This window comes from Neomonachus schauinslandi, chromosome 6 (genome assembly GCF_002201575.2).
Source record: "Neomonachus schauinslandi chromosome 6, ASM220157v2, whole genome shotgun sequence".
In the NCBI taxonomy this organism is placed as follows: domain Eukaryota; kingdom Metazoa; phylum Chordata; class Mammalia; order Carnivora; family Phocidae; genus Neomonachus; species Neomonachus schauinslandi.
In genome coordinates this window covers 103,650,092-103,674,936 of record NC_058408.1, presented here as the reverse complement: position 1 = coordinate 103,674,936, position 24,845 = coordinate 103,650,092, and the positions used below count along the sequence as shown (strand labels likewise).

The following is a 24,845-nucleotide window of genomic DNA, read 5'->3' as shown; positions in this document are numbered from 1 at the left end:
AGAGAGAAAGAGAGAAAGAGAGAAAGAGAGAAAGAGAGAAAGAGAGAAAGAAAGAAAGAGGTTATGAGATCTTGGGCGTGTCACAATCTCCCTGGACCACAGCTCAGTTATAACCAATGAGAAGACTCTGCAGTTACATGGTGTCATGGCTAGCAATTTCTTCTCTAAGAAGAGGTCAGAAGGAAGATCAGAAGGTAAAAGCAAGTTCAGACCTAGTTCTGAAGTAAGAGAAGAAAGGGGGAGATACTATGCAGATTCCCAGTAAGAAAAAGCCCTTATATATCCATACATATGAACCAAACATGAAGGACTGGGAGGGAAGCAGACTCCAATTACACAAATTGTGTTGATATCCGTCAAGTCAAACCTAGGGGTAAACTTCTAGTGAGGAAAGCAGCAAGGTCCTCAGGCTTCTTGATGTAGACCTAATAGTTATTTAAATTCTTGATTCCAAGAACAGAGGCTGTTCAAGTCTCTATTCAGCATGGGACAGACAAGGAATGGTAAGTGTATGCCCATAATTTAAGAGGAAAAGGAAAAGACAGGCTACCAATCATTAAGTATCTTCTGGGTGCTAAGCACTGCTATATGTGTGTGTTTATGAAGCCTAGCATGGCCTAGCATGGAGCCTACTTAAAGAAAAAGAAGTTTGAAAAGAAAAGTGAGATTATAAAATTTTCCACACACACTCATCAACAGTCGTGACTACTAGATGTGACAGAGATTAAGCCACTGAGAGCCACTGGGAAGATTTCTTCTTGGGACTCTGACATCTCTTGTGGAAATTCAGCATTACCAGGCCCTGGAGATCTCAGTTTGGGGAAATGCCTAGCCATTGCAAGATAACTATTCATGTTGTCCTTGCTTTCCAGAAACCCAATGATAGAGAAGACATCTTGGTTTTTGCATCTCTCCCAAAAACCAGAGACGTGAGACCGGCTCCTGAATCTATGATAATCCTTGAAAGAGTAGGGAGGGGAAAGGATTCCCCCCCTCTTTCCCCCTCCCAGCGCCATCACCAACAATCCCCCCATTCCCATATACACAAGCCCGTGTGCAATGCAACAGAACCAGCAGGTTCCACCTTAATAATGAGCCAGAGACTGGCCAGCCCAGCTAGGAGGAAATGCAGCAGGAGGGGCCATGGGTCTGACAACCCCACAAAAAGGGATCATCCTGGGCTCAGTCCTTCCATCAGGCAACTTTTAACTTGGAACATAAAAATGAGAAAGTGCCTTTGTTTAAAACTCTCCTGAAGTTTCTGATCACGATGATTTATGTAAATAAAATGTTAAATTAAAATGTAGGTGTTAATAAAATTACACATATGATGGAATGGCTGTTCTTTTTAAAACTGATCTGCAATAAATATTCTAAATTCTGATTGCAGGTGATTCAGGCCTTGAAAGCTTTGCCAACAATAGCCAGCAGAGGTCTATTACTGAAGTGGTATTAATATAGCTATCATCACCAATTCAAAGCAGATAATAAAGGACTGACACATTTATTATCATTATTAATTAACAGTTTTCTGAGATGGAATTAAATCAATATGCTGCTCTGATATCATTTTAACTAGTTATGCAAATCAAACATTTAGAGCCCATGAACAGATATAAATGCCATTCAAAATTCACTTCACACTTATTACTGTAATATCAGAACTTTCAGGCTTTGCTAGTAAAAAAAAAAAAAAAGGACTTAATGCTCATTTAATTACACTCAGACATAAAGCTTATGGAATGAAAGTTGAAATAGCTGATTAGTTAGGAAGTCGTAGTAAGGCTATAACACTCGGATAGACAATGAGATAATAATGTGAAAACGTGGGGCTCTGCACAGAGTGGTTCTGGCAGATCCTATTAAAAAGAACAATGAGATGTGTAGGAGAATATGTTTTAAAATTACAAAGTTGAGAACCCTTTCTTAAGTCCAAAAAGGAGAAAGGGAGGGAGAGGAGATAACAAGAGAGAAAAAGGCTGGGTTGGCGGGGGTGGGGAGAGGGACCTACAACTAGTCATATATAAAATAGAAAACTACCAGGTTCAATTGCCCAACATTTCTTCCAAACTAGACCATGATGCTCATTGTGACTGCAGAGTTCTTTTCATGCAGAATGCTAACTATACTTTCCCGCTTTTCTTATCTGATGAGCAGAGGTCTCTCTCCACACCCAGGACAGCTATCTAGAGAGTCATAGCGAGTCAGAGTTCTCGGCTTCTGAGTCCAACAAGGGCAAGACAGGATGCAAGAGATCTGGCACTTAGTGATCTGGGTTACTCATTTGCAAAAGGAGCTGAGCCCCTGAAGATGGGCTGCACTAAAAACTCTACCAGAGGGATCGAAACAGCCTCCAACTCGGGCTCTGTGGTCAACAAGGAGGCTGCTTGCTGTCTTGGGGGACTGAAGGCAGTGTGCAAAGACTCAGTGACTTCCTGGACCCCTCCACTACTCAGGTGGCCTTCTGGAAACCAGCTGGCATGTCCACAGTCAGGAGTTCTGATGGACCAGGGCTCTAAGGTCAGGTCAGGGACAAATTTAAGGCCCAGGAAGGAGCAGCCAGACACTTTGAGTACTGCCTGGCCCTGGCTTTGGCTTGCTGCCAGGAGCTTACGTTTGGGGCATTTTTATGAAAAGGGTGGAAATGTTTCTACAGTGTAAGTCAGTCTGGGCAGTACCTCTCACTCTTCCTTTTTATCCAAATCCTATTTCTATCCTCACGGGGAGGAGTGGACTTGACTTTCAGTGCAAACCATTTCAGAGCCAGAAAATGTATAGTACATATACCAACAGAAAATGTGGTGCCAGTGTTCTGCTGTGACCCAAAAGGAATATAAAAATAAGAGAATGAAAAGTTATTATCCTTTCTGTACCTTCCACCCCCAAACTCATTAGCATCTTAACATTCCTAAAGCTCAAGTCACAGACCAGTATCCATTGTTGTATTGTCATTTTCCATGGAATTTTACAAACAAAAAAAATTGTAAAGAGTTAAAACTTTGTCCACCAGGATTCTGCTGTGCGAGGTGGAAAACATACCTATCAGTATGAGTAGTGGTGGGCACGGGGAAATACACAAAGACAAGACTGGAAGGTGTACAAGAAAATACTTAATGATAGTCCACTCAGAGTAGTCTGGTAATGGGTGATATTTTATCATCTTCTTTGTGCTTTGATTTATTTTCCCAATCTTAATATGTCCATTCTTCCCATGAAGAATATTTACCGAGGGCCCAGCCACTGGCCAGGCACTGTATGGGATGCTAGAAACTCGACATCAAGACAGACAAGGTCCTGCCCTCTCAATGAGAACAGCCTAATAGGGGAGGCAGAGAATTAAACAATCAATGGCACAGGTGATGATTTGTGTGATTTATGGGGGGGGGGGTAGGATTTACAAACCTGTTACTGTTGCTTAATTAAGATTCTACACATTGGGGCGCCTGGGTGGCTCAGTTGGTTGAGCGACTGCCTTCAGCTCAGGTCATGATCCTGGAGTCCCTGGATCGAGTCCCACATCAGGCTCCCTGCTGAGCAGGGAGTCTGCTTCTCCCTCTGACCCTCCCCCCTCTCATGTGCTCTCTCTCTCTCATTCTCTCTCTCAAATAAATAAATAAATAAAATCTTTAAAAAAAAAAAAAAAGATTCTACACATCTTTCCTGGGTCTTGAATAAATTTGAAATCTCCCAGTTTGGAGTGTTCGTATCTTCCCAAAATGGGAAGCAAGCCCGTAGCATGTGCCTGAGGCTTGAGAAATCACTACACTATCTACTTTTTAATGGTAGAGGTAGAAGACTTCTATCCATAGCCAAGATCCAAGCATCTAGATAAACTACTTCGGTGGTTAGCTGAGCTGGCCTTGCAACCCTCTCCATTCTGATGCTCACCAAGATTTTTACAGACTATCACCCAAAGATAACAGATCTGAGGCCCTCTACATCACCTGTGGCCGTCAGCCCACCCTCCCCCCTTCTATATTGACTGTCCTGGAACAGCCAGACTCAACAATCCCATCTGTGGACCAAACCTTCTCCACTTCTGACTTTCCAACAGCCTAAAATATGGAGCAAATTTGCCATAAATCATCCTCTTTAAATACATTAGATTTTCATTAAAAATTCATCTTTTTCCATATCTTCAAATATCTGGAGAATACAGAACTCAGAATACTGTTACAGTGGAGAAAGGCTCTAAGGAAAATCCTTAGTTGCTGCCTCCAGTCTACTCACCTCTTTTTTTTTTAATTCAACCTCTGGCTCAGGAATAATATGGAAATAATATTTGTATGATGACTAATACGTATATATGGCTATATCTGAGGATGAATGTTAAGACCTCATAGGTAGGTAAAATACATAGATAACAAAATACAAGCTCACCCTGGTAGGTAACTGTAGGTGGCAAATGGGAAACAGTGTTTGCAACCACGAGGTCATGAACCAATGGAGCCCCACTTCCCAAGGAGGTGAGACCAGTAAGGGAAGCATCCAACTATAAGGAAACCATTCCCTCAATTCAAGGAACAGTATCAGTGGCAGTAAATTAGGGACAAAGCTCAATGACTGGTGCACTAACTAGGACAGCCACCAAGATGGGACTGCAGAAAACCAGGCTGGGTTGTTGTGGACAATGCAGAAGAGCGACCCCTCCAACCCCAGCCTGTTTACCTCCCGCATCGGTCAGCACAATCCAGCAACGGTCAAGCCATTTCACTCCAGATTCCCCCTCCTCCATGGCTGTGGATACCCGGGGGAGCCTATGGTTATCCAGGGAAAGCCATGGTCAGTGGAGGGCTCTCTGCCTCTGATTCCCTATTTGCACGCAGTGTGCCAAGCAGTGGGTTTTAAGACACATCCTTAGTACAAGAGGTAAGGTAAAAACATCCAAAACTTCATGGAGCCCACTGACCCCATTCCTTAAGCCCCTTCCAAGGGGACCTTCCTCCCCAGCAACTTAGCAAGATGCTTCCCACCCCAGCCTCATGTGAAAGACCATAGCTCTTCTCTCCCTGTGCCATCTGTAGTCTCTCTCCTGGTCCTCCCTCTACCTGGTCTTCAGCCCCACCTTCTCTGCCCAAGAACATTTCTTTGGCCTCCTCAGCACCAGAAATCACTCAAGGTTAAAAGCAGCAAGAAAACCTTCAACTTGTCCAAGGCCCGAGAGGAGGAGTGGTGGTGGTTATCATATGGGACGACAGTCAAGGTCAACTGGTTCTCCCCTCTTTGGTGCTGCTCTGAGTGGTTGAGGTACGTCTGTACACAGACACAGAGGCAGGTGGGAACCATCGCCTCCTCTTTAAGCTGTCTACAGGAAATAAAAGTACAACCATATACTAAAGAAAGGCACAGGATTTCTCTAAATTTCCTCTGTGAGGCTCTTCTGAAAGTTGGAACTTTGCCTGGAGAAGGCAAAGAATGGGGGACGATGGGAGGAGAGAAGAGGAACCACTGAAGTCGTTTATACAGAGGAGAGGGGGCAGATATGTGTTATTTTTTAAGCCTAGAAAAAAAAATTAAGCTATAGCAAGAGGTCCACAAGTCAGAGAGAAGTTTTCAGAAGCTGGGCAAAGTGGGGTATTCGCTTGGTAAGGAACCAAGGAAGATTACAACTACTTTTTTGAGGTAGCTGGTGCCTACCCAACTCTGCCTCCAACCCCATCCTACCCTGATCCATTGCAGTCCAGGCTGGAGTCAGAAGTAAACCTCCTTCTGGGAGGCGGTGCTGCGCGTTGGATATAAACATGAATTCCAATACCAGTTGCACAAGTCACCTAAAAACTCTGTGCCTCAGTTTCCTTGTCTTGGAAATGAGAATAGCAATAATCCTATCTCAGAGGTTTGCTACCAGGATTAAATACAGTTGGTACACGTAAAGTTTCAGAACAGTGCTTATATATGGCAAGCACTCAACACACCACTAATACCATCATCGTCAGCATCCCTGCCATCTCAGAAAGTTCCATCCCACTAGAGCTTTATGCTTCAGCAACGACCCTGCCATCAGAGCTGGAGTGCCCAGAGTCTGCAAAGCTCCCAGGGTTGAGAGTAGCTATGTAACCTTCACACAGGATTATCCTGACCAAACCCATGAATGTGCAAACTTCCATGAATAAGATCACTTGAAAGCAATTTTGAGGATTTGGTCCTTCGACACTTTACATAACCAATTTATAATAATGGAGCACTGTTTTTTTCTTATGGCCCACCAGTCTCCTGGATTGTTATTAGTGCTGCCTTGGTTAGGAAGCTGCAATATGATCCTCTGACTAGAAATACTGGCATAATTTATTGCATTATTACTCCTCTGAACTGAAAGCAATTAATTACCTGGAGCAGGATGCACAAGTGAAAATTTATCAGAGGGGAGTGATGAAAAATGTGCCCACTGCTTTAAAATAATAGGTGCTTAATGGTTTTTTTGTTTGCTGGCTAATCTCAGGCATCTTATAAACAACTCCAGCTCAGTTATCAGTTGTGAATTCTGCCCCCGCCCCCTCCTTTTTTGCCCCCTTATATTATTCTATCATCCCGTATCTTCCCTTGAGGACAGGAAGAAACATTTAAGATATTCACTTAAAAGCAGAAGGGAGACTCCATTCCTCTTCTGTGTGGTACAATTATTAATATAACATGGAAATACATGATAAAATATATTTGTATGTTTGACGTCTCTTTCTATCGGAGCATTTTATTTTAAAACTTCTAAAACTCAGACTGGATGAAAAGACATTCTACGGGACATGTGCATGGGAACTATTGTCTCCAGCACCTCGTAAGTGACTTTCACATAACCTGCATCTCAAAATCCTCAAATATGGTCTCCGAGAATGTTTTCCACCAAGCACTTTCCTCTTTCTTTCTGGATCTCGGTCGATGACGGTAATAGGAGAAAGAAGAGGAAACAGGGCCAATAATGTGTTATTGTATTATTTATAAATTTCATGCACATGTGAAAGATAGGAATAGGGCTAAATTCATCATATTTGTTCCTACTCTTCAGAATTATTCACATCTGTATGAGTCCGTAATTGTTTCTTCTATAAAGTTATTGGAGTAATTTTGCTCCGTATATTCCCGATCAATTCCCCCTCTCAAGGGCACAGTTGAAAAGTGATATTTGAGAACGGCCTCTGATAGATTGCATGGTTAGTCAGCAGCAGAGACAAACAACCTAATCCAGCACAAATTAGTTCAGCTGCCAGCAATAGTTTTATACAAAGATGTAAATTATGTTGTCAAAATCGGTCGCTTTCTAGCTTGCTGCTCAGCTAACAAGAAACCACTTTGGCTGATAAAGATGAACACTCAGCTTCCCTCTCTTACAAATTTGCAAATCTGCCATTTCAGCATTCTGTTAGCCACAAACAAACAGCCAGCTATAATTGCTTCTTTTCTTCCACGGTGGTATTTTTCCCCCTCGGGCTGTTCCTTCCAGGCTGCTCTTGAAAACAACAACAACAACAACAACGCCCAAAAGCACCACCACAATAAACACCCTCAGACAGGAATTTAGGGAGAAGCTGCTCTGCACGCACCCATCCCTCCCACCGCATCCCTTCCCTCCCCACAGAGCCACCAGCCTGGCCCAGTCATCCATGGCGCTGGCGGCCGGCAGACCCTGACAATGTCACTACCCAGTACTGCTATCTAAAGAACTGTGAGGGCAGGGAAAATTCTTGGCTGAAATGGAAATGGAAATATTCTTACAGCTTTGAACAAGGATTGCCTTTGACAGTAGCCCATCCATTCTTCTTTATTTTACAAGCTCCCATTGCAGGGAACGGAAGGGAGCAGGGCATACTTTCAAGGGGCCTAAGCCGAAAGCTCCACCAGGCTGCCTGTGCTCAATTGGAATCAGATAGATCTTATGCTGGACTGCAAATAATAATGCATTATAACAGTAATTATACCCAGCATAAGTCAAATAAATAAATTATAAATTACAATTACCCTTTAAAGTTGCTAGTCTCACTGTTTGCTTTACAATTAACTGCAGGTGCTTCTGCATGTTTTATTATGGTCCCAAAGTTATATATTTGAAAGAATGGTACAGATGATTCCTGTTTATTTGTTAAATTAAAGCATTGTTGGTAAAATTACGGCTTAATTAATATTATGGGTACTATATAACAAAATAGTTTACCTTGTACATAATTTATTTCCACATGCATATCTCAGCCCAGACCCATTACAGCTCTAAGGCAGCTAAAATAAAATATTCCTCCTTTGCTGGCATTTTTCTAAATAGCAGTTCACTAAATCAATATTATTCACTTGGTATTTTTAAAAGCAGTGTATCTTAATAATTACACAGCATTAGAGTAGGCAATAATTTTACTTGCTAAGCATATTAAATTTAGCAAACCATCAGTCAAATAGTTTGTTCTTTCTCAGAATGGGTAAGCAGTGAGTGAGTTTGGAATCATGTTCCTTTGGTATAAATGTCACATAGAGTTTAAGAATGCGTCTGTGACTCCCTAAGCCAAGCCCAGTACTATATATCTTTATTAGTTTCAGTGGTCAGTGCAGTGACCAGTTGTTTATTCTCATTACTCAAGACAAGGTGAGCCACTCAGTAGTGGCTGCAATCAGAGCTAAAAAGCATATGACTTTGCAAAAAGTAAAAACTGTAGACAAGACTACATGCACCATGGCCTGCATGCCTGCTTATAACGGGGGGCTTGCGGGAAGGAAAGAAGATAATTAAACCCAACACACACCATTTTGGGTGCAGGAGCATTTGATCTGTCTTGGCCCTCTTATCTTTGGGATCTCTTGCATCTTTTCATTCTTCTTCCTAATTCACTGTAAAACATCATTAATTTCATATCTATCGTGTCTGTGTTCATGTCTGCATTTATTCTTTCTCAAGCTCACACAAACCACTTTATGAACCTTCCTCTTCCTGCACCATCCCCCTCGAAGAAAACAAACCCACTAAAAAAATCAAACTCCATTCTTTCTCATAAACACACACACACACACGCACACACACACACACACAAACACACAGCTTTTTTCAGAAAATCAATTCATTCACTGCACAAAACCAAAGCAGGCAAATTTTGCCTGAGCTGCAGGCAATTGCCAGCAATATCAAGTCAACATTTGATTGATGCAGTGGCCCCTGGATTATGTGTTTTAGGTAAATGGCCAAAACACTTTATAATCATGGAGCAGAGAAGCAGAGAGAGGTAGAGATCAGCAACCAGCAGCAGGAAATGGCCTCTCCATCTGCAAAGAACAACAGGAGCCCATACCTTCTTAATCTTCCTCCTTCACTCTTTCTACTCAGAGGCAGCCTCGACTTTTCCTTCCAGGGGCCTCAGCAGAGGCCACACCAGAATCAGGCACCGGCAGAACCTCAGAGAAGCCTCTCCCTCCATCTACTATGGCCAAAGTTCTAACACTAACACACTAACACACACACACACACACACACACACAGTTCCAGAGAGCTTACACACCTCCAAGAAATGCCTCGACGGCCTTCTGTGCACCCAGGGAGCACACTGAACATTAGTGCTTCACTCAGCCTCTTCGGCTGGGGCAGCAAGTTGGCTTCCACCACTGGGAGAGGGCAGGTCTCTGGGTGTTTCCTCATTGACTGCCAACATGCTTACCAACCAGGAGCAGGCAGATTAGCTAATCCAGGAAAAAGAAGGGACACCTTCCTGGGAGAACAGGGGCGGTACAAGAGAGGAGGGACAAGTCATTCAGTCCAACCTACCAACAGAAAGTTTCTGAGCATCTACTCTGCGCTGAATGTTGCACTATGGAGAAAGAAGTTTAAGATGGGACAGACCCATGTGAAAAAGGAAAACCGCAAAGTTGAAAGTTATAGTTCAAAAGAGCAACAGAAGAAACAGCATGAGGTTGTAAGGATTAACTCCCAAATAAATACCCACCCAGCAATTCTTACAGGAGTAACTCACAATCACTAAATGGGGTCCTTAAGGAAGGAATTGCAAAGGGGTATGATTTGAAGTAGGTCTTAAAAAGCAATTTAAAAAAAAGCAATTCAAAATTTCAGTAAAGGGAATGGAAATGCACTCAAGGTGAGCAAGACTTTGTGCACCTAAGACTAGAAAAGGGGGTTGCAAGGCACCAGATGCCAAGAAGCACTTTTGCCCACTCAAAATCAAGCACAAAGATACATGAAAGTGGACCATGTATTACTGCTTTAGAAGGCCAACCCCCAGCCAAAATCCACAGCAGGAAAAAAAAAAAAAAAAAAAATCAGCAAACTCCTCAGCCTGAGACCCATTTACAACTGGGTTCTCAAGGCTGATACTTTTAAATGAGATATTCTGCCTATATAAAGAATCTTAAGTGCAAGTGAGTTTCATTTTTACATTTGTGCCTGAATTGTATATGAACAGGTACAGTTCATTCAATATTTTCCTTTCCTGATACTTATAAGCAAAACTGAGGGGCATCTGGGTGTCACAGTCCATTAAGCGTCAGACTCTTGGTTTCGGCTCAGGTCATGATCTCAAGGGTCGTGAGATGGAGCCCTGCATCAGGCTCCACACTCAGTGTGGAGTCCACATGAGATTCTCTCTCTCTCTCCCCCCCCCCCCCCCCCCACTCATGTTCCCTCTTTCTCTCTCAAATAAATCTTTAAAAAATATATTTAAAAAAAACTGAGGTGGAACTAAAGAATGACTGGCCTCCTTGATAAAAACATGAACAGGCCCAATCCATAAACACACAATTCCTTCGAAGGGGCAGGCAACATGCACTCTTGGCCTTTGCACTCCTCAAGGGCCTATTCTGGGTGCGCTGGTCCAAGACTCTTGAACCAGCTACAGTGGGAGGCAGACCCTGCACCCACGATGAACACAGATAATACAACATGGCAGGTTGGGGGTGGGGGCTGATGTCATTAGAACTAAATAGAACAAAATAAAGAGAAGAAAAAGAAATAAAATGATTGAATGCACTCTGCTGGGCATCGGAACATATGCTACTATGTGCACAGATCAGGACACTGGCCGTCAGGTTAAGCAACTTGCGTACACGGGCCACACAGCTATCACATTTGCAGGGACCACCGTGAACCCAGATCTACCTAACTCCCCAGCAGATGCTGCCTTCCCCAGCTTCTACCTCAGGGAGAGTTGCTGTCTGACAGGAAGCCAGTGCACACGCTCATCTTCAGAAGAGGTAGACTGGGACGCCGAAGAAAGGTACAAATAAAGATGAGAAGATGAGGGAGAAATACAAATTGGGAGAGGAACACAATGACATGCATATTTTTGTCTCAATCCCAGCCAAAGAATAGGAAAATCTCTGGGACCTTGTTCACATCCCACCACAGAGCATGCATCCCATAACACGGCAATGAACTACAGTGGTTGGTACTGATTAAAACCAGCAGCAAGCACTGCAAACCCGCTGTCAGACACAAACCAAGGACATTTCCCTGATACCTGCAGGTAGCTTCCCTCCAAGAGTATCCAGGAGACACACACAGAGTGCTCTACGTAAACAGGACAACAGGATGAGAGATAGAAACATAGACAGATGAATAATATGGTAATAATGACTACATACAGATAGCAGCTTATGGTGGAAAGAGGGGGAAGAAAGGGGAGATGTGAAGAGAACTGATCTTGCAAGCAATTTTTTTCTATCATTTTACAGTGTTATTTCATAATGAATAGCATTTTCATAAGTCAAAAACTACTTGAAAAGGGAAGAAAAGGCCAACTTAGAGTCAAGACAGACGGGAAATGTTAAACTATAACACGGCAGGTGAATTGCATTATAAGACAGCAGCAACACAAGGGCAGCCACAAGTCAGCCCATGATTAATTCCCAGAGAATACCCCGTAGGTGAGTACAGTGTGTTGCTATTCACAAAGCTCCTCAAGAGTCGTCATCTCCTCAGATCTTCCTAGGAGATGGGAGAAGATGCTTATTCTGGATGTTCTTGTCTTCTAGCAGAGGAGATGGAGGCCCAGTGAAGTTGACTCGCCCAAGGTCACAGTCTTTGGTCTGGTACCTTCTCTCCCAGGGGAGCCCAAGGTTCAGACACAGACACAAAGTGGTACAAGGGTTTGTGGAGGAAACCAGAGATGGTGCGTGACCCCAAGAACTGTGAATGACTGAGGACAAGGGAATCCACGCAGTGACTCAGGGAGATGGAACAGAGTAACGGAAGCTGGGAAAGAGCAAGACACGCTTGTGAGGTGGTCAGATCGGCTTGGCTGGAGCACAGGGTATAGACAAAGGAGTAGCAGGAGAGAAGTCCAGAGAGAAGAGAAAGGATACAGTAGTGAATGCCAAGCTAAAGAAGACTGCACTTGTTCTCTAAGTCAGTGGGAGCCAGTGAATGGGACTCTGAGAAGACTTGCATGATAAAAGCAGTGTACAGGAAGGAAGAAATTACTTCATTAGAGGGTAGATGTAATGTCACCACCTAACACAGAAGGGGATACTCAAACATACTGAATTGGCCAAATTTTCCCGGTAAGAGGGAGACACAGGCTGCCAACTTGCCATGATTTCAGGTACCCTCAACGAGCCATTTGCTAAATGCTACAGGCTCACTCCTTCCACTTATAGAGGTTATAACTGGGAGAACCAGGACAGCCTTCCCCACGTGCCCTTATGCTGCCACTCTGGCCTTCCCGGACTACTCCCCACTGCGCTGTCCATCCAGAACTGCCCAAGATGAGGGTCTTAAGCGACGGCTTCTCAATACTGGAATGCAAAGGACTTGGTGGTGGTACCACTAATGTGATAAAAGCACCTACACCACGGCTGCAATGGCTGTTGAAGCCAGGAGTGTGTCTTCCACACCTATGTACTTCTCTCAGGCACTGTCAGGGCATTAACCCAGCAGTTCCCAAATACTGGGGCAGGCCTGGGTCATCCCCAACCCCCCCTCCCCCCAGCGTCTGTTCAGTAGATTCCAGATAGGGTCCAGGTGTCTGCCTTTTTTAAATGATCAGGTGACTGATGCTCTGACACATGTGAAACCACTGGAAACTCCAGAGAACAGAAGTACAGACACCACGGCGGACAGAAAATGGTGGTAGAGTCTAGCCTTTCTAGATGACTTCAAATGAAACCATGTAAGAGGTGCTCTACAGAACCCCAGCACCATGTCTCAGACATTCAGATTTCCCCAGTGTCTGAAGTCAGGCTGTGCAGTTATCAGATTCTTACACAGCTATCTTCATGAAGGTCTCATTAATTCAGAAATTCAGATCAGACACAACTGCCCTAAAATTAACTTTGCTCTATTAATCAGAGAAGAATTAAACTTAGTAAAAATGATAAAGAATATGTTAATAATATTATGATATTATTGATATTAATGATATTAATGATAAGCATATGTTAATAACACAATCTGTGTGTGGACACCCACACACACACACAATGCATGAACTACCATTTAACTCATAGATCCTGATCATCAAATCTGGAGGGTCACAACTTCTGATCATCTGGGTACCATACTACAATTTTAGCCCTACCTCTGCAATAGATATTACACACTTTATTTCTTCTTCTAATTGACTCATTTTTTTCCTAATTCAGAAATTAAAATATGAAAGTTATAATACAGTCACAAATAGTGAATATTACTCAACATAAATACCAGTCAACTGTAATCATAAACACTTATTAAAATTTTAGAAGTCCATCCCATGAATCATCTAAAATGATTTTCTGACCACCCATGATCCAACACTTTGAGAACACTGATCTAGAACTAACCATCTCATTCGACAGAAGGAAGAACTGGCATTCAGAGATCAAGTAATCTAACTGAAGTTAGAAAGCTCCTGAGTAGAAAAAGCATAACCCTGGTTTCCTGATCCCCAGCTCATAAATGCATTTTTCCTACACTATGAATATTCAACTAATGCATTTATAGCAAATCACTGCCATATTTTCATTAGGATAAGTACCTGCAGTACTTCTATTCAGCAATATTTAAGGTTCATAGTTCAAACAATTTTATTTATTTTACGAAGTAACTAATGGGTCTTTTTCTTTTAAAAAACATTTGTCATACAAATTTTCCATTAATTCTTATGCTTCTCCTTGTACCAATAATTTGCTATTTTTACAGCACATTTCATAAAATTAAACTTAAAATCACACCTGTATGCTCTTTGAGGTTGGCCCTCATGTTTTACAAAATGCTACATATCTTTTTAAAGATATTAGTATATGAAGCAGACATCATGTATAGGACTCAGTTACAATTTGCCATGGAGAGCCAGAAAGCCGATATAGTCTGCCAGGCCTCTCCCCTCAAGCCTAAGTCTTTAGCTTACAAAGATGAAGGAAAGGACACTGGGCACCTCTCATCAACCACTGAGACGGGGTCACATCAACTGACCATAAGCCATGGCTGCTCTTGAAGTACTTGCTAAGCAGTGATGGAATCCCCAAGACATAGTCAAGGCTTGGTAAGCACCTAACTACACCTCCCCAAGTAACAGCCTCTTCTTCCCCAACCACCCAGCATAGATTCTCTGCTATAGGCACACTTTTTTTCCTATCATACTGTATCCTCAGGTGATAAATGTAGCCCATAATTTAAAAAAAAAAAAAGGGAAAACCCCATAAATGTCCACAGAACCTCCTTGTAAATTAAATAGTGCATCATGAGTAACACAGCTATTACTCAGTGAATACATCCCAATTCTGTGCTCCATGCTATCTAGGTTGTCAGATAAATGAGCAAAACACAGGCACTGAAGAAGCACTGAGAGTTTGGGGTAAGGTCCCCACCACCACCACCAACTTCTAGGGAGAGAAAAGGCAGCTGGATTGGGGTAGGAGTGGGGGCGGGGGGAGAGGAGACGGGAGAGGAGGGACATTCTAGGAGGCAGAATAAGAAAGGCAAAAAAAAGTACTAGGGTTTCTTTCTTCCCTTTTTTCCCCCCTAGTCTGTGGCATGAAAAAACAATGGCTTTTCTGAGGCACAGTGCAGACAAGGCAGCTCTGAAAACTAATGGCCGTGATTAATGACAATGGGCTGGAGGAGAGTAGGGACACAGCCGCCACATACATCATGCCTTCCCGTCAGTCTCTGCTCCTCCCTGCCCCTCTTCCTCCTACCAGCAAGACATTATAAAAATATCTTATCTGCTCCGGACGCCTATTCTGAAGCTGAAATCGAAGATATCCCCCCACCCAGAAGAAAAACAGAGAGTGAGAAAGAACAGCCAAAAAGGAATGGCACTAGAGGGGGTAAAAGAGGAAAGAGAGAGAGAAAGCGAGAGGGAGAGAGACAAAGAGGTGATAGGGTGAACAAGAAAATGGCATGTAAAATAACTATAAGATATTCCAGGGGAAAATGTGCAGGCTGTAATCATTCAAGATTTCAGCAACTTGACTCCTCACATGCTGAAGCCACATTTTCAAGGTCTTATCTGCCATATGGTTCCCTGTTTGGATGATTTATTAGGTGTAGAAAGCACACTGATAAATTTTACTGCATTTCCCTGAATAGGCAACCTATGGTGTCAATAACAAAGCTCAGGCGACTTTAATGAAAACTGCAAGCACCAAAGGGTAACCATTTATTTATGAGTCGCTATAGTATTACTAGGACAAAATTTATCTTCCCTTCTCACGCACTCTGTAGAAACCAAATCTGGTCAAAGTAACAGAGATCACATCCATATGTCAGTGGTTTGCTAACATCTCTCCTGCAAGAAACACTGGCTGTTGCCCTGGAGAAATTGTTTGGTGCTTTCAAGTGACCCATTTTGCATAAGAAATCTTGTTTTTATGGAAAAACAAGGCAAAACCTGAAGAACTCTGCAAACACTATGGCCTTAGCAATCACACTTAAAGGCAACTGTGGAATCCTCTCATTATTCTTTACCCAGAAAATGGGACAGCTGCCCCAGGGGTAGGGATGAAAAAAAGAGAGGGTGATGTACAGATGAGAAGCAGAGAGATTTAGAGAGAGTCCAATCCACTAATATTTTAAACTTCCCAGTCCATATAACATCATTCCCCTATACCCACTCTGGGTCTTAGGACACCAGTCATGACATAAGTCAACATCTGCATTCTTCACTCATTGCATGGTTCCCCTGTCCCTCACTGCCCCCAAATGCCTCTCTTCTTGGCTAGTGGCTATCTGCAAGTCTGATGTATGTGTTATTTTTATAACAGAGAAACAATCCAACTTTTTAAAACTCTGAAGGCAACAGAAACGAACGACCAAACTCAGAAGGGAAAAAAATTACAGAGGAGGGGAGGAGGAAAGCCAGATAGCACTCTCTTAATGTTTAATCCTGAGACACAGTTAACTGCAGCAACCAAATATTTGGGCCAGATTTTCAAGTCCACAGTTCTCCCCACTTGTGGAACATGCCTGTCCTGAGTGAACACAGCCTTGCCCAGGAATGTCAAAAGAAGGAAGGGTGAAGAAGCAGCTCAACCACAATAGCATACGTTTGAGTAATGCTCTTAGTGCTGCAAACCAACAAAAGCAAAGTGAAAAGTCCAGGCCAAGGCTTTGACCTGAGCAAATCCCAGCCTCCATTTCTGGAAAATTCCTGAAATATTCCTCCACTAGATGATTTTGCCCAGGTTTCTTTTTGTACTTTTTAATTTTATTCAGTTTTTTCCTTGTTCTGGCATCAATAGGTCTTCCAGTACTTCCACAGTGAGAGGGCATGAAAATTCGTTCTTACCATTTTTCAACCATGCTAAGGCCCCTCTTGCCATCCACCACTTCAAACAACCACCACCACCATGTAAATAAAGAAGCCAACTCTTTGGACATCGGACCAAAAACCATCAACATTTTAGAGAGAAATCTTTTTCACGTTGCACAAAATAAACCATTAGAAGTCATCTTCATCAGTTCAATTACTGCCATCCCTGCTTTTAAAATCTCCTCAGTAAAATGGCGTCAATTAAAGTTTAATGCCTTATAAAATATCATTCAAGTATTATAGTAGAATTAGGAAGGAATAGGTGCTGCTTGAGCTCTGGCCATATTTTTAGAGTTTCTCAACCAGAGAGATTTACAAGAATATTCATGATTGCCTAGATTGCTTTCAATTCAGCCACTTCTTTATTAAAAGAGGTAGGGGCAAGGGCCCAGCATGGTTCAGAGCATACTCAACCAGCTGCATTTTCAGTTTGCAAAATATTTCCACTAGTTTTCAGAGCCATCGTCATTAGTAAAACCTTCCACTTATTTTTCTACACAATTCTCCTCTTAATTTTTAACCCCCTGAGTATTTCCAAAGGAAATCTAATCGACGTAAGTCATTTGCACTTAGCTCACGCCAAATGACATTTGAATGAATTGTGTTTCCCTAGAAGCCCCATCAACCTTTTCTGGTGGCCTCTGAAAGCTTTCCAATTCTGAGGAAGCCCCATTCTGAGCAGAATGAACAAACTTAAACCCTAAACTGCAATTAAGGAATGAGAAAAAGGGACTGGAAGAACAGGAAGACATCCAGCCAGGGGCTCCAGGGCAAGACGAAATCTCCTTTTGAAGGCCTGATAAAAGAGTTGTTCAGACTGTTCACTACACAATTGTGTTTGGCCACAGAGACAGGTGGGGACTAAAATCTATACTATGCTCCACTTGCCAAGCTCAGGTTCTGACCAGGGGCTGCATCTACCCAAAGAAAGGGGGTGCCTTTTTTTCTAATTCCCTCAAAGACACCATATGGGCTAGCCGATAAAGTCATGTTAAGAAAACCAGAGTAAATGCACAGGAAAGGAAGCTATAACAAAATGAAAGACAATCTCCCAAAAGGGAGAAGATACTTGAAAATGATACATCCGGTAAGGGGTTGACAGCCAAAATGTATTTTGAAAACTTCTACAACACCAAAAAAATTTCAATTAAAAAATGGACAGAGGACCTGAATAGACATTTTGCCAAAGAAGATATACAGATGGCCAAGAGACACATGGAAAGATGTTCAACATCACTCATCATCAGGGAAATGCAAATCAAAACCACGAGCTATTACCTCACACCAGTCAGAATTGTTAGTATCAAAAAGACAAGAAATAACAAACCTTGGGGAGGATGTGGAGAAAAGGAAATCATTGTGCACTGTTGGTGAGAATATAAATTGGTGCAACCACTCTGGAAAAGTGTATGGAGTTTCCTCAAAAAATTAAAAATAGAGCTACCATAATCCAGCAATTCCACTACTGGGTATTTACTCAACGAGAATGAAAACACCAGTTCGGAAAGATATATGCACCTTGTTTTTATTGCAGCATTATTTACAATAGCCAAGATATGGTAGCAACCCAAGTATCTATCCACAGATGAATGGATAAAGATGTGGTGTATATACATACAATGGAATATTAGCCATAAAAATGAATGAAATCCTGCCATTCATGACAACACGGATGGTCCTAAGAAGGTATTACACTAAGTGAAGTCCGAGAGAGACAAATCCCCTAGGATTTATATGTGGAATTTTAAAAACAAATGAACAAAAAAACCAGAAACACAGACTCTTAAGTACAGAGAACTGCTGGTTGTTGGAGAGGAGGCAGGTGAAGGGATGGGCACAATAAGTGGAGGGGATGAAGAGATCTAGATTTCCAGTTATAAGATAAATAAGTCATGGAGATGAATGTACAGCATAGGGAATATAGTCAGTAATAGTGTCATAACACATGGTGATAGGTAATGACTACACTTCTCATGATGAGCACTGAGTAATGTGTAGAATTGAATCACTATGTTGTGCACATGAAACTAACATTGTAAGTCAACTGTACTTCAATAATTAAAAAAAAAAAAAAAAACAGAATAAGACCCTAGCCACAAAAGACCAAATACTGTATGATTCCACTTACAGGAGATACCTAAAGTGGTCAAATTCATAGAGACAGAAAGCAGAATAGGGGTTGCCTGGGGCTGGGAGATAGGAGAACAGGGAGGCGTTTACTTAGCAATACAGAGTTTCAGTTTGGGAAGATGAAAAAGTTCTGGAGATGGATAGTGATAATGGTTGTACAATATTGTGAACGTACTTAGTGCCTTAGAACTGGACACTTAAAACGGTGAAAATGGCCAATTTTGTGTCATGTCTATCTTATCACAATAAGACAAAAAAGAAAAAAAAAAAAAAGAAAACCCAAGTCCACCACTGCCCAGCTACACACCTCTGTGGACTCTCGGATATAGATTCTGCTCTCAGACAGGCTCTCCGCAAGCCTGGTGCATCGGTCCCACAACCGAGAGGGCTGTGCTTACCACCTCAAACACCCATCCACAAGCAACCTGTTCAAACCACTGCTCCTAATGCCCATCTTCAGCCTCCAAAGGACACCGAGGAGCCAGGGCTTCTCTCCAAGGGTCCTTGCCTCCACTGTAGCAGTCTTCTCGCACTGTCCTCTCTGCCTGCATCCCTTCAGTCAGCTCCAGCCTATGCTAGCTGCCTCCCCACCCCAGCCTCACCCCACCCTGAACCCTGTAAGAACAGAGGCATGCTTTCTCCGAAGTCCACTTCCCAACCTCCCCACCCCAAACACAGAACAGTTCATTATTTTACACACTTTAAATTTCCACCAGTACCAGGCCAACTCAGGAAGAAGAAAAGTTCACGACTCCTATAATTTGGAATTTGTGGTAAAATTTAGCCTAAGCTGGGCCAAAGAAAGGGTTTGCTGTGAAAATTCACAATGTAAACAAGACTTGAAGAGAAAATATTTAAGCAAAGAAAGGAAATTATTCTTAAAGGCTTTAGTTCAGTAATATGGTTTATGGAAAATTCACTGCCAATTATAAACACATTAAAGAAAACCTATTGGGTCAGGATTGGGAACCGTGGTCCTGCCTCTGCCATGCAAGCATGGGCCAGTCTTTAAATGCCTGGTCATAGTCACGGTCTCCTCATCCATACAGATGGATGGAGAACTTCCAAAGTCATTCTGGGCACCATTAGACTATGAAATTCATATACTATACTTTGTATATTTACAGATGAGAGAGAGAGACAGAGAGGGAGGGAGAGAACACGCATGGAGTAACCAGGTCTGTTCTGGGTAGAAACAATTTGTCAGTTATTTAAATATTTTCTATACGTAAAAGTGGTAAGGCTGGAACTAATAATGGTGATGATGGCACAACATTGTGAATGTACTAAATGCTGCTCAATCACATGCCTTGAAATGGTTAAAATGGCAAACTTTGTTATGTGTATTTTGCCACAATTTTTAAAGAGATAAAGCTGTATTTCTTTTAAAAGACTAAGTATATTCACAAGTTCCTAACCTATAATTCAGTACAGTTCATTCAAGTTAACAGGACTTTGTAGTATTAGAAATATACTATCCATTCCACCTTGATAGGCTTTTAATGTAGGCCGGAGATCTTCTGAATATGCCATGCTTGGGAAAAGAACCAGAGACTGGACATTCTTTCTGGCCAACAAAGTGTAACGTCCTCACCTTCTACCAACTAGTAAGGACACATCCCTGACTACCAATGACTTCCTTGGTAGAGATGACTTTTGACACCTGTTCCCACAGGAAAGCCACACACGATGGGCACACTGGGGGCCCAATTCTGCTTGATGCTCACACCAAGTGCTTCACAGTTATAGAACTCATCAGAGCATACAGTCAGGTCTTCTCACCTGGCCCAGGGTAGGGCTCCTTCCAATGCACCATGTGTGTCTACAATGTTTAAGGCTATGTCAAAGCTTCTTATCCCAATTTTGCAACTTTTTAAGCAAATGAAATGCTTCCATGAACTTGACATCGAGAATTTTCTTGCAAAGGAGAAAGTTGCTGAATTCCCCTAAGACACCACATTTACTTCTTCCAGAGCTGGATACTGGATACAGAGACAGACAACAAAGAAGGTGGATGGCACAGTCATCTCAAATGGAGCTCCCTGATTATTTTTAAATCTCATTCCCCAAAAACTGGAGCTTAAAGTCTCGTTTAATTGCCTTTGACAAGAACCAGAGTCCTTGACACTTCACTCATGAACAACCCTATGGAAGCGGCCTTTTACTCAAGCCTCTCCAGGACTCACGGACATCACTGGTACTGGATTTGTAGCACAGATTTATCTGCAAATGATATAACCTCTTCTCATGACCTTTTAATAAGTCTATTTTGTGGAGTAAATAATGAACTGTCTCTAGCAATTCAAGTCTATGAGTGTTTCTTTGGAACTTCCTCTTACCAGTACTTTGGGCTTTCTTCCTTGATTCTAACCCCACCTACCAGCATGGAGAGGGCTGATTCCAAGCCACTAGCATGATCTCAGCTGCTAATGAGCTGGAGGGCAGCCCTGTTCTGCTAGATGCTCTGCAAGATTAACTGTGGCCTGTGAACAAATGAGGGAGGGCTAAGGAGAAAATGAAAGTGGGGTGTCTCTTTGAGGGGGCAGCACTGAGTAAAGTGAAGGGTCACTGCATTCAGACAAACAGCTGCTGGTGTTAAAGGTCTGGGGAGACCAAGGTTTGGAATGTGGCCCTTGACCAAGAAGGCAAAGCCAGGCAGAAGCGGTAACCCTTTTCCAGGCAGAGAAGGGTTCTTTGGAAGAAACAATCAACAGAAAGAACTAGACTCTGGTATGAAGTACAAACATGATTTGCCTCATTAGCTTTATCCTCAAAGGACAAGGTTCCCACTTCACAGTTACTGGCCCCCACTATCCCAGTTCCTAAATCAAGCAGCTTCCAATCTGCTGTGCACAGATGGAAGACAAATTTGGGTCCTTGTCAGCTCCTGGCTTTTTAACCCTCCAGGCAACCTCTTTGTGTTTGGGTGCCCACCAGAAGAAACCAGAGAGCTGGTTAAAAGTAGAAATTCCTGGGCTCCACCAAAACCCACTGAATCAGAATCTCCAGGGGTGGGGCCTGTGAATCTATATTTTTTTAAGGCTCCGAGGGCGGTTTCCATACATCCAGTCTCCAGACTGGCATTTAGGAACAAACCACTCAGTCTTTTCACCTGCTTTCACATGAAGACTAAAAACGAGTGCTATTGTTAACAGAATCTAAGCACAGCCAGAATTGTCCTGTAAAAACAAAAAGATGTTCACCCGTAATACTTCAGTGGTTGTTTACAGATGACTCAATATGGAGAAAAAGAAGGCTAGAGATCCAGGAAGATAGTGTTTTAAAAACTAAAACTGGAGGTACCAGGAATAAACTAGAGCATCACAAAATTATCACCTGCATCAACAGAAAAAAGTATTTCAACATAAAGACATTCCAAGAAATACAATATTACATAAGATGACTCCCCATCTGTATTAGCTTTGAAGATACATTTTAAGATTTTATTTATTCATTTGAGACACGGAGATAGAGAGAGAGAGAGAGAGCATGAGGAGGGGGAGAGGCAGAGGGAGAGGGAGAAGCAGGCTCCCTGCTGAGCCAGGAGCCTGATGTGGGGCTTGATCCCAGGACCCTGGGATCATGACCGAGCCGAAGGCAGATGCTTAACCATCTGGGCCACCCAGGCACCCCTTGAAGATACATTAAGACAATCAATCTCCTGAGGACAAAAATATCATGTAGGTCAGTTTTGTTCATTCAAATCTAACAGATTGGAAATCGGCAGAAATCGTAACAGCTATTTACTTTCCTATCATGTGTCAAGCAGGCCATTGCTCATAATGTAAGAAAGATCTATAGAAATAGTTAAAACTCTTAAGAGGAAAGTTGTGAAATGTCTTCATCACTTTGAAGGTAGACATTTCTGTAAAATTTTACAATATTGAGCCAAATATTTTTAACTAGTCATTAAAAACTGTCCTAAGGATCTCTACTGTAGATTTTGATACCTAATTCAAATTACAGTATAAATTTGGAAGTTACAAAATCAATTTTCCACAATTTGGGCTTCACTAATCCAAACTGGCCTTCTTCCTAATTAGGTTGAATTCATGGGGTTTTATTGTAAAGCACTGCCAAATAAAATATAAATAACTTGGAACTTTGTGCTATTTTGGATTATCATACCATCCCTTCCCTCCATTAGCAGGGATGACCAGAGGTTGCTAATACAATAAATATTTAATGGATGCCAACACTGTCCTTTGCCCCCAGAAATAGAGATGCAGACACAAACATACCTTTCAGATCTATTTGTAACCCTGCTTTCTGCCCTCTCCCTTGCTCGTGGCTAATAGTGAATTTTCCCAGTACAAAGAGAAATGCCAATTGACTCACTCAAGCCAAAGGTAAACAGAAAGGAAGAAGAAAGGAATGAGAAAAACATTGCTGCAGCTTTGGGAGAAGCAGTGTCTGTGCCAAGAGATCAGCACCTTCTCCAAACATCCCCAGTCCCTGTAACATTGGAAACCCAAAGCAACAGTGTCAATCCAGGACCTTTGGGGAGGCACGGGGAGTCTGAACTACCATGAGCTAACAGGGAGAACTGAAGCAGCCTGGGGTGGGCCCTCGGCCCTTAACAAGAAGCTAGGAGTCAGTGAGAAAATGGAACTTCAGTTCTAAAAACGGCTATTTTTTTTTCTTTTCTGATTTTAATACTTTCACTGCACCTTTGTTTTAAAGGCACTTCAGGAGTTCTGACATTTCTTTTTCCACTTCTGAATCAATGGAGAGGAAATTAAACCACATGGCAAGAGGGTTGACATCACCTCCTCACACACTTAGCCCAGACAAATGCATGCATGAGCACACAGATGTGTGGCCTCAGTTTTGTTTTGAGAGACGGGGTCACCAGCAATGGAATCTTCCTATCTCCCGGTTAGAAAAGTAAGGTCACTGGGAAGAGAACACTTAATTCCCATGACAGCCACCACCATCGTTCTCCTTCAATTGTTCACAGAACCTGCACTTCGAGGCCAGAGGGATTCAGATTTCTGTCCCAGCTTCGCCTCCTCTCAGGTGACCTAAAACAGGTTAACTTATTTCTGTGACTCGGTTTCTTCATCTTTAAAATGTTGCTAATTTTTTTCATCCCAGTCATTACTATCCCATCGTCAACATTCTGGCCAAGGAAGCTGCAATGCACCCACAAAGGATGCTTTAGGACAAGGTCCTGGCTGTCACTCTCAAATCAGATCAAAGTGTCCCACCAGTGGCTTCTCCTTTTCTCGTCCTCCCAGCTGCTGGGGAAGAAAATATTTAATCATCCTGTGGTATAAAAACCTTCTGGGTGCTATTCTGCTTGGGGCAAATGTGGAAAACTTTGGAACATATCCAAAAGGAAAACTGACTGAGTCTTGACTGGAGCCTGCTGTCAACTACAGTGTGGGGCACACTGCCTTCTACATGCAAACAGCTACAATCAGCTGAGCTATTAGACCGCCAACCAGCCTCAGGAACACCATCAGGAGTAAAGGACTCTGTGAAGAGAACACTCATACCCAAACTCGGGGAGATGACAATCAGAACTGAGAATTGAAGTCTCTTCCTACTCAGTCTCGGGACTTTTCCACACGTGTCAACTGTTCAGCATCTCCAGTTTGTTTTTGTTACTCCGAGAAATAGGGACCCAAGCTGACACTAAGGAAGCTGTCCTCAATGAGTTTCTCCTATACTATTCAGTACCACAAGTCTCTATAAATAACATCTCTCATTTCAGTTCCCCAGGACTCATTTCCAAGGATAAACCTCAGGATGGTTGGGGGGAACTCTAACTCTGCCCAAGAAGGCAGTCAAAATAACTGGGGGATGGCAGAAGGGCTAACGATCAACATGGACACTGACAAATAACTTGAGTGTCTGCGTCCTAATGGGTCTGAAAAGCAGTTGTCGCCTCACACTAATATTCCCAAAATTTCATGTCTTTCACTGGATTTCACCCCAAGGAAGCTCAGCATTTCTACTGCAATAGATAATCTTGATTATTTCTTGACTCTCTGAGATTTT

The 24,845-nt window shown here is 42.5% G+C and overlaps 1 protein-coding gene across 2 annotated transcripts in view; it reads right to left on the bottom strand.

Annotated features, from left to right (window-relative positions):
- Positions 1-24,845, bottom strand: part of LRMDA (leucine rich melanocyte differentiation associated) — a 1,059,156-nt gene that overhangs the window by 869,103 nt on the left and 165,208 nt on the right. Inside the window, exon 1 of one of the 2 annotated variants that reach the window (XM_044916081.1) lies at positions 9,468-9,606. The exons of the other annotated variant lie outside the window; for it this stretch is intronic. Coding sequence (XP_044772016.1) covers positions 9,468-9,604 — 137 coding nt within the window. The 5' untranslated portion in view covers positions 9,605-9,606. Of the gene's footprint in view, positions 1-9,467; positions 9,607-24,845 lie in introns of those variants that run through there. 2 annotated transcript variants of the gene reach the window in all.